The sequence below is a fragment of the Alosa pseudoharengus genome, unplaced genomic scaffold, assembly GCF_046254945.1.
Source record: "Alosa pseudoharengus isolate Yale_2024_CS ecotype anadromous, Long Island Sound unplaced genomic scaffold, YU_APseudo_1.1 YU_APseudo_1.1_scf_10, whole genome shotgun sequence".
NCBI lineage: Eukaryota > Metazoa > Chordata > Actinopteri > Clupeiformes > Clupeidae > Alosa > Alosa pseudoharengus.
The window spans coordinates 9,956,609-9,967,800 of NW_027468565.1; the positions used below are offsets into that span (position 1 = coordinate 9,956,609).

The window sequence follows — 11,192 nt, forward strand, 5'->3', positions numbered from 1 at the left end:
TCCGCTCAGGTAACCCCATCCCTTCCTCTGGTGAAGTGGAACCAGGCCGTATATGGGCACGCACGCACGAGGTAGTGACTTAAACAGACACCGAGACAGACACCTCTTCAACTCAACGTAAGAGGATCAAATATGAACTAATCCTCCTCATCATCAACAGGCCCCAGACAGCTCGACACTGGGCTAGGTGTGGGCACCCCAATTGGGCAGGCTATGACGCTACAACGTGACGAGGAATAAAGAGAGGGTGAGAGGGGGAGAGGGGCAGACACTGGAGGACACTACACATGACTGGAAGAAGAGAAATACGATATACAAGACAGGGGTACAGCGGGTGGTTTCCATGAACAAGGGCATGTGTAAAAAGGATGTCTTTTCCCTGCTTTTCCTTTGCATTGTTTCTCTCACCCTCTCTTGCTGTCTATTTGTCTTTTGCTCTCCCCTGTTTCCTTTTCTGGCATTTCAAAAGGATTTGACTCTTCTCTTCACTGTATAGCTTGACTGTTAATTATCTTTCTTTAAGTTGCTTTGGATAAAAGTGTCTGTTAAATGAATGAATGTAAATGTGAAATGTAAAATCCTAATATATTTTGTCAGGTGCAATGCTTCTCAATGCTATAAACAATTTATACCTGTACAGAACAGAGAGGCCTTGCAAGTGCAGAAACACATTCCCTTTCCTGTCATGTAGAGATGTTTGGCCTACAAATGACATAAGTCTGTAATGAAAGAACAGTTGTACACACAAAAGATCATATAAACGGTAAGAAAAAGTCATGAAAAAGACATGCACTGAAACCCACTGTGAGGATAGCCCTTGACTTCACCAACACAAACGTGGGATTTGAGTGGTGAAGCTGAGAGCAGAGAAATGAAATCATCTTTACCTGTGGCCCAGGCCAGGAAAAGCAGCCGGGATCTTCTGGCGATACAAGTTTGGGTGGGAGAGCGAGATGGTCCCCCTCCCACACACACTGTCCATCCCACTACCCTGCTGACCCCCCCCCCCCCCCCCCACACCCACACCCAAACACACACACCTCAGCTCCTCATCTCCTCTCCGAGGAAGGATGATAATGCGTCATTTCTTTCTCCTTACGCAGACACAAATAAGCTTTATAGTGTGCAGATGGTCCAAGTCAATCTCAATCAGAGGCTCTCTAATGCTCCCATACAGATAAGACTGGGTGGCAGCTTTGTCAGTCGCTGACTGTCTCCATCCATCCTGCCCTGTGGTCTTGAGAGTGTGTGCTGGGGTCCAGCTGTCTGCAGAAAAACATGCGTCTCCTTTTCATTTCAGGTCCAGCAGAGAGGGGGGCTGAGTAGGGCACCATATATACACAGACCTCCTAAATAACATAAACGCAAGAGCTTAGGTTTATTATTTGAAACAGGTTTTGTTTGTGTAGTTGCTGTACAATTTTCTCTTTTATTAGAAGTAAACGAGGCAGAGCACGGTTTGACGAATGTGTGTGTGTGTGTGTGTGTGTGTGTGTGTGTGTGTGTGTGTGTGTGTGTGTGTGTGTGTGTAAGTGAGTTAGTGAGTGAATGAGGGAGTTCACTTGTGCCAGCATGGTGCCACAGGGTGACAAGTTGTCAAATTTATGAACTGAAATCAAATACAAGGGTCGCATTTTCAGAAGTGCAGAACTGCATATTTTGACATTGCTGAGATTTTATGCATGATATTGCCTTTCAAAAATGCATCGAAACTCAATGCTGACACCTGGATTTGCAAACGCGAGCGGTGCCCCTAGCTTAGCCACAGCAAACCAACCTGAGACGAGTAACAAGGGGCGTAGTGTTTCGGTTTCATTGTCCTTCTCAATGCCAGGTCTACAACCGATCTGAGAAGGTGCCGGAACCTGACCCACACACCATGCTTCATGTGACCGTCACCATCACGCACAAGGTAGGATTTATTTTCTCATTTAAAGCTTTGCAAATATTTTGCTTTCCACGTGGAAGCCCACATATTTTTCCCTCCCACACACCAAGCACTACAGTGTTGTTTAAGAAATTAATACCCCACAGAAATCCAAGATTATCTGAAACACATGTGTGTGGAAAAACAATAAGGCCTTTGGTGAAGTCCTTCCAAAAGGAGGTCCTTCAAAGAAAGCCGTCTGGGTGGTGTGGGCCACTCTGGTTTATGTGCATTAAATTTCAATAAATTCATTAATGTATGAATGTTGGAGATATGAGATTTACTTCAGTTGTATTGAATAAATTCCTAGTAGGCCTATTTAAAAGAAATGAGAATACATTCATGTAGGCCTATTTGATTAAATGTATTTGGAACTTAATTATTTATTGAGCCATGTACAATAATTGTCCATGTAGGCTACATTAGTTGTCCTCATTCTTATAGTTTTTTCTAAATTGCTAAAACACTTTTTTTGAAACCTTCCACCCTTTTCTCATCTCAATATAAACCTCTGACAACCTCTGCAAAACTGAACAATCACCTCAAAACAGTCACTGTCTTCAGATTATCTCACAAAGCAGTCAAAATGAAAACACTACTGAGCAGTCATTAGACACTACATCAAAAAATGGAAAACAGTGTTCAGGGCAGGTCATATAGCTCCATTCTCCATGAAAACAAAACAAAACAAAGCAAAAAGATTTCATAATGCAGTGGATTCGACATTTACTGTAAATCCAGTAAAGTATTGAAAATGGGGGGTTGGGTTTACAGTTTTGAGAAAAGGATGGAAGGTTTCAAAAATTGGAAGGTTTAAAATTTGTTTTAGCAATTGTGCAAAACTGTATACTGGAAAAGACAGGCATTTCAGTACTGTAAATGAGAAGTATTGCAGTCTACAGCCTACAATGTACTCTGAATGCCTCACTGATAGTTTCTGTCCATTGTTGATATGAACCTGCACTGTTCAGCAACCTGTTTACACTCTGAACTAGTTTATATTGGTTATGTTACATAGATCTGCAAATTGCATTTTATATGTTTATATGTATGTTTAGGTTTTGCCAAAAGGGTGATCGATTCAAGATATGTGTTCAGGCAACTGAGAATTTGGTTCAGAGAATGGAGTTTAGTGTTTTGGCAATTGTGAAAAAATATCTAAAACAAAGGGTGCTAATCGTACTAACGGCCACAAGATGGCGCCGAAATGGTTCTTTGTCCTCCCGCCAGGGACCTATCTTTCAGACAGGATGTTTGTCTCTTTGTTGTAACCACTCAACTGAAATACTCCTTCGTGAGCAAGAGTATCCATTTCGGGTAAAGACTACATGTCGTGGCCAAACATTCATTCATCTGAACGTGGCAGACACTCTTTTTTTTTTTGTCTCAAGCATTACCTTTGTTTAAACGTGTTGGTATTCAAATTGTAACATGTCAGTGTCCAATCAGTGTTACGCTATTATGTTGATCTGTCATGGTGTTCTGACTGTGACTATGTCACGTTTTGACAGCTTGTGTTAAGGCTATGGTGCAGTAAGACTGAGAGCATATGAACTTTTGCCACTGAGGGTCGGTGTCAAGATGACCTCTGTGTAGTGTGTCAGTATTAGCAGCAGATATGCTGTGTACAGATTCTTATTAAAGGTGCAGTCAGCAATTTTGTTTATGTTTATATTTTAATTTATTAGCAGATGTTTTTCCCCCAAAACAATGTACATTACATTTTCACCAAGGACCAAACGAAACACACCAGGGATGTAGCTCATCACTCCCTTCAGTTTTCCCAGAAAAACTCCACACAGGGAGTGTGACAAAAAAAAATGTTATGGGCTTGAAATCACGTACAATCGCTGACTGCACCTTTAAGGACAAGTGTGAATATTTCAGTGCAAGTGTATTTCAGTGTTACACTCATATAGGGATGCGGGAGCGCTCAAATTCAAGCATTCAGCGCGATTTTGGCCCGACCTTCAGTGTGTGTTTTGTTTTCGAGCTGTTTTGACAGAGCTCTCGTATCACTGGTAGTTGGAGCAGATACAACTGTCAACAGTGTTCCGTCACACTCATGGATTTTGGATTTGGATTTTTTTTTTTTGCAGTTGGTAATTTACAAATGATTTTCTCCTCCTGACATGTTTCATCACACATGCTGGGGTGGATAAGAAACAGCTGGAGAGAGCAGGTTAACCAGCTCCATATGTGCTACACCAGAGAGTGTGGACAAAAGGATTCAGAAGGCATGTGGAACTTTATCAAGAATGTTAACAAACACCAACTGCCCTCTCGTTCAAGTTCTTTGTCACACACAGAAAAAGGCACCACTGCTCTGCTATCAGTTTTAGAAGGTACACACATGTGTATGCAAACAATCACACTCACTCACATACTTGAAAACACACACACACACACACACACACACACACACACACACACACACACACACACACATAAACACACACACACACACACACGCACACACACACACACACACACACACACACACACACACACACACACACACACACACACACACACATCCTGGTCCTCCCCCTTTTCAGTCACACATGCTCTTGCACAAGCATAGCATAAAAACCTAACCCGCATACATCCATGCACATTCGCTGTGCTCTCTGTTGGAGACAAAGAGAGCAGCCTGGCACAAGACTGCATCTCATTTTAATTCAATCAGATAGCTCCGACCACACAGACGACTCACGCAGATGAGTTACGCTGCGCAGCAGGTGTCTAGCCTACCTGGGATCCAGACGCCCCACCTGGTCTCACTGACCCCGGCCCCCCCTCCCCCTCAAAAAGAAAAAAAAACAATCCCACAATCCTCCTCGGAGGCACTTTCTCAGCCCTCTGGCGTGAGCCGGGAGACAAACCACGGCTTTGCTGTGAGCACACACACAATAGCAGTGCCGTAAGATCCCCTTGCTGGCACGGCAACTGCAGCCAGGTGGTGGAGAGAGAAGCCGTTTCCTGGGAAGCTGTTGATCCTGGCGCAGTTCTGCCGCGTCGGTGCCAGCTCTGGGCCAGAGTTGGCTCCTGTTTGTGGTCAGCATCAAGGTTAGCACCAAACAAGTGTCTATGTGTGTGCACTTTTGTTTTCCTTTATTGTAATCATTATTGTAACAATGTGTAGACATGTACGGTGTGACTGGAATGGTTACAGTTGTGGGGTGGGTCAGGGTTTTAGGTGTTTTTGTTTCGTCTTGTTTTGTTATTGTTTAGTACATAGGGGTCACATCTGTTGGATAGCAGAGCATAACACATAATACATATCCAGACACAAGGACCAGCCTCAGAGCCCAGGATGAACTCTCCTGGATGAACTCCTGAGTAGCTTTTCCACCATTCTCTCTCTCTCTCTCTCTCTCTCTCTCTCTCTCTCTCTCTCTCTCTCTCTCTCTCTCTCTCTCTCTTTCTCTACATTGTAGCCTTACTGCCTGCTTGCTACCACAGGACAAGCTCGGGCATGTCATCTATGCACTATTTTTCAAGAATCCCTCAGTGTCTAGAAAGACCGCTCTGGCGCGGCTGTCGACAAACCTGTGGCTCCTGCCCAATGAGTCACACTCGCGTGTGGCCCTTCGCCATGACGTGCCGCACAAACAAAACATTGACACCACCTTGGAAACTGATAATGCCTTGACAATGGACTTCAGGACCAGTAAATGCGATGCGTTGTTGCACCACTATAAATTCATTGCGGATTAGCGTGTGCCTTGTGCTTGTGCTTGTTTGTGTGGAGCTGTAATTAGGTGGGGATATTGTTGAGAATGACTCAACAGTTTACATATTTTTTTTCTGCTCAGTGCAGTTGGGAGAAACTTTTGTTGTCAGTATCCGTCCGTGGTGTCCATACCACACCTTTTAAATACTGTTTTCCTTGTCTGTTTCCTTGAGGTATGTCTTTTGAAAGTCTTGAGACGTTGTTTGTTTTTTATCATTTCATTTAATAGAGTTGTCATCATTACAGCAGCATTACAGAGTCCCTATTTGAACTTGCTTTTCTTTTTTTTTCGCTCCTTTGGTTGTGAAATTGTGGAGATGTGGAAAAGTCTGCGAGCGAGTGAGTATGTGAGTGTGTGTGTGTGTGTGTGTGTGTGTGTGTGAGTGAGTGGACTCATTAGATCCTTTTTTAGAGCTCACATCTGTTAACATTTCCTGCTGCATTCCCTGGCAAACTGAAGACATCAACACTCAGCAATGTTATTGTGTTGTCCAGGATCTGTCTGTGTTTTAGCGCTCCGTTTGTGAGTGCACGCTCTCTCTCTCACACACACGTCTTCATCCCGCAGCACACACCCCCCCCCCCCACACACACACACCCCAGCACCCACCACCACTTCCCCCTCGAGAAGGAGTTCGTTTATAAGACGTGTCGTTCTGTTTCGTGGCAGAAGGAGTGCAGACAGGGCGCCTCGCTGGATTTTCCAGGACGCGGCTCCGCAACAGCTGTTTTTTTAGCGGGAGGCAGCCTAGCTTGGCACGCCCCGGCAGAGCCCTGCGCTGCAAGCCCCGACAAAGCTGTAAAAATCTACAGTGATGAGGATTATGGAGGGGTTTCCTGGGAGGGCCAGACAGTAGCGCAATCTGGCCCTCACCTGATGAGGACCTGGGCCAAACCCCAGCCAGAGCTGGTCCAGATTCAGCTGTCATTTAGTCTCTGGGAGCAGTTGAGGGGAACAGGGGTAATTACACAGGATGTGAAGAGATCTTACCCCTGGTTTACAATTACCCCTCATTTGCAACCTTGCTAGACTGGGTGTTCTTTATTCCCTTTCACACTTACCTCACACACCGACTGATGTCATTAATGTTTTTGTTTTCATTGTGTTATTTTTCATTGAGTGCATTATTACTGCATTTTTTGTGAAGGTTGATTTTTTTTCTTTAATGATTAATGACTAATGACTACTATTGTAATATTGCAATTCTGTTTACCTTTAATGTCCTCACTTAACCTTTTTTATGTTTCTGCTTACAAACTTTTCTTGCTATCATTTGAAAATGGGCTACATTTTAGGTGTAATCCTCCACACTTCATGACAATTTACAGGCTCTGTCTTTTTTGTTGACTAAGTGGACATGACTAGTTGACCAGAGCAGGTGTCCATTTCAGCGTGAAACATGACTGATGTCTGTTTCTTGTCAGCTGCAAAGGTATCCTCTTCCTGCCTGGAGTAGGCCCTTGGGGAGGTGGGGGTGGGAGGGGAGTGCCCCTGCGTCCGCACAGTCAGGGCCAGGGCCAGGGGCGGGACTGGAGGGAGTGGGTGGGGGAGTTGTGAGGGGGGTGTGGCCTGTTGTTAACTACCTCCAAGCATTTCTGAAAGATCCCATTCTCCCGCCACACAAACCACCCCTCCCTCCCTCTCCCACTCTTTCTCTTGCTCTCTCTCTATCTCTCTCTCTCTCTCTCTCTCTCACACACACACACACACTCACACACACACACACACACACACACACACACACTCACACACACACACACACACACAAATACCTCACACTGGGTATAGAGTGGTGTCTGCCCAGCGGAGCACAGAGTTCTTGGAAGGCTGCCACAGGGGGCAAACACATTCCACGAACACTCCCAGCGTGGCAGTGAGAACTCCAGGACTCCACATGGCTCAGGTCCACTCCAGCCTCTCTGTAGCATCCTATATAGGGACAACAACAGCCACAAACTATCCCTTACTATAGACAGGCAGTATATAAATATACACAGCACATTCATGTACATATAAGCAAATCCAAGGAGTGACTGACATGTACAGAAATAGATCAAGAGGATTGAAAAAAATAAAATTGAAAAAATTATTAAGATAACAGAATTGCATTACATTTGTTTTTTTTAAAAGTGATTGAAAAAACCTAAGCTTTGGAAGTTATTTTACCTCATGTATAAACAGTATGTCCACACGAACCCCCTGTGTGACCTATATCCTGTAGCTCAGAGGAAGAGGAGGTTCCCTGTCCCATGATCCTCTCTGAGTGTGTTAGGAGAGCAAGCCATGTGGGTTTGTCTGCAGGCAGTAAAACAAGGGGGCCTTTGACCCTGCGGAAGTGTCCGCAATGACAGACTCGGATTTACAATTTGTCCAGAAGAAAAATAAGTGACTTCTCTCTTTGGTGCTCCGTGCCCCTGCTAGAGCTTCGTTCTTTTTCCGCCAACCCAAGCCTCTTTGGGTTATTGCTGTGTGTGTGTATGTCTAAATAGCATATGTGTTTGTATGTAAATGTGTGTGTGTGTATGCATGTGTGTATGTGTTTCCCTTCTCAGAGATGTCTTTCTGCTGGAGGGTGGATGGAGTGTAACTCTTCTCTCTCTCTCTCTCGCATGAAGACTCCCCTTCACAGCACTTCTAAAGCCAACAATGCTTTCTCTCTCTCTCTGTCTGTCTCTCTCTCTCTCTCTCTCTCTCTCTCCTCTTTCTCCCTCAGCTGTACAAACTTCCAGTATCAAACCAACAGCCTCCACTTATCCAGATGTGGAGGACTGGAGATGACAGCATCCTGAGATCTGTAGATTTATTTTTCCACAAACTCTCTCCTCCTGTGTGTGTGTTTTCCCTGGCGAGAGTTGCACACTGAAAGAGAGAAAGAGAGTGAGAGAGAGGGAGAGAGACAGAAAGACAGAGAGAGAGAGAGAGAGAGAGTGGTGGAAAAGCCACTCAGGCGTCCTTAACACTTTTCAGTTCTCTGTGTGCTGCAGGCACGTTAGATGCTGTAATGTCTTTATTGCTGGCGTGCTGCTGAGAGGAACAATGACGCTGGGGAACCATTCATTTTTTAATGTCTGAGAGATTCACACGACAAACTCAATCACAGGTTCACATCTCTGCTTCTCTGCGTAACCAGAGCAACAGAAACAAACTGAGGACTCATTATAAACGATAAAGCTGTCAGTGTAACGTAAAACGGTCAAAAACTGCCCCAAAGTCATGTGATGAATGCAAATGAATGTGGCCAACGCTGCAGATGAAAACCTGTTAGATCAATATCAATTACAGTGCTAGCTTGATTGCCTTGGTTGCTATTCTATGGCCCATGTCAAGGTCATAGTGTATTACAGACCCTAGTCCTAGTCCTGACCGACCATGTGTTGGTGCACTTTAATCCAAAGGATACTGTTTACAGACTGTGGTGGGTGTTTATATCTGGAAACAAAAAACTGAATAATAATAGAATAAATAATTATTTAGGATTTAAAGAATCGTCTGAATAGTCTTCATCCAACTTGGTGTTGGATTGCTCTTCATCATGGAATAATTCTTTGTTCTTCCCCTGTTTCAAAGAGCACCCAACATACTTTTGGATATACTTATTCACAGAGCTACCAGTCGTCTGCTTTAAAAAAAAATATTATATACAGTTTGTACCATGATGTCTGATTACAATCATGTTTCAGGTTCAGGAAGTATGGTCAACCTGTGATCGATACGTTCCCAGTTTGAGTCCAATTTTTTCCTGAGCATAACACTGGACCGCCAATGTCCTGTCTTTATGCCTCACTGTTTGCGTGCTATATTAGCACATTTGCACATATGCATAACCCCCCCCTCCATGCCACAGCCGAACTGTGGCCACACTTATACTTTTACTTTTTCTTAATAGTTCAATATATAGATATATAGACTTTACTTTACTTACTTCTGCATTGTTGCACTGTTGCACTGTTGGTCTTACTCATTTGCACTATCACCATGACCACTATCACCATTGCACTACCACCATGTCACTCATTCACACAGAGCACCTTACCATACCTTACTATGTACAGGAAATCACAGGATCAGTCCCTGCCTCAGTCATTGCCATTGCAAGCGCCTCTGATTGATTAATCACCACTATGTGGATACTGTTTTTAGAATTGACTTAGATTAAGTGTTAGTATAATTTGTATTTTTGTAAATTGTATTTTAGTATATTTTTATATATTGTATTAAGTGTCAGTTAGTATAATTTGTATTTAGTATATTTAGCATATTCTTTATCTTGTACTGTCCTTATTATATTGCTTAGTTGTGTTTTTTTATTATATACTTTAATTACTCTTTCTGCTGTTAGAGAATGTGTTTGTGTTGTATGTATGCTGCTGAGACCTTGAATTTCCCCTGGGGATCAATAAAGTATCTATCTATCTATCTATCTATCTATCTATCTATCAATGACTCTTAACAAACCAGCATACGCCAAGCATGGCTGCCTCTTCTGTTGGATGATGTGGAAATGTGAGGGTCTCTTCTGTGAGTACTTACAAGTGTTCTGACCGAGGGATGGAGAAATGCTATATATCTGCATATTGAAAGAATACAGCCAATAGGCACATCCTGTATCAGTGTACTGAATTGCTCCAACACTGGGTCAGATGCTATTAACTAAGCAGGAAGGCAGAATATTAGACTGGCTTTGCCAAACCCACTGGCAGTATGTTCTTAGAGTTCTGGGACTGGCCCACAGAATTGTACTTGGGCGAGGAGTAGAGCTAATGAGACTCCATCCAAAATTAGTTTTGATGCAGTAGGATCAGTTTGAGAGTTAATTTATGAACACTTGGATCATAGAAGCACAAAGATACTGCTACAAAGAAACAGTTAAACAAATCAAAATGTCCTAATTCTGTAGGGAGATTTTGATGTCCTCAGCAGCAATCATATTGACATAATTGCATTTCAGTGTGTCATTCTCCATTTCAGATCTTAAATCGTTGCGATCGCTCACATACTGGTTGTCTTGAAAAACGGTGATTCAGCAATAATTGCATACTAGTGTAGAGTCAGGATACCCCATTGTTTATTTCATATCCCAAAGCATTTATATGCCAATGCTGTTTATTTTAAGGATGTCATTGAACTTGATACATGAAACCATAAAACATGTACCAGTGTCGGTGTGTTTTGAGCCATGACACATGTACCTGTGTCGGTGTGTTTGTAAACGAAAATGTCTGGGATGCTGTCAAGGAACTCTGACGGAGCACACGGCATGGTACAGAGGGAGAGGGAGGGTCTAACTGGAGCATTTGGGTGGAGTTTTAAATAGAGGACAATTGCTGTTTATCACTGCTACTGCAGCAGTGACTCATTGGGCTTGAGGCCACAGTTTAGATGTACTGATAAGAGGAGAGAAAAAAACAGAGTACATAAAAGCACAGACAAATGTGAGGAGGACAGATAGTTACTCTTCACATGAGATACAGATATCCCCTAGCAGTGGGAGAGATACACCCTTGCAGAAACGATTGATCTAAAGCTGC

At 43.4% G+C, this 11,192-nt stretch overlaps 1 protein-coding gene across 1 annotated transcript in view; it reads right to left on the reverse strand.

Annotated features, from left to right (window-relative positions):
• Window positions 1-10,923, reverse strand: part of LOC143109929 (transient receptor potential cation channel subfamily M member 1-like) — a 50,024-nt gene extending 39,101 nt beyond the window's left edge. Inside the window, exons 1-2 of the mRNA XM_076272730.1 lie at window positions 10,854-10,923; window positions 7,035-7,193 (exon numbers count right to left, since the gene is read on the reverse strand). Coding sequence (XP_076128845.1) covers window positions 7,035-7,193; window positions 10,854-10,923 — 229 coding nt within the window. The remainder of the gene's footprint in view (window positions 1-7,034; window positions 7,194-10,853) is intronic.
• Window positions 10,924-11,192: the final 269 nt, after the last annotated feature.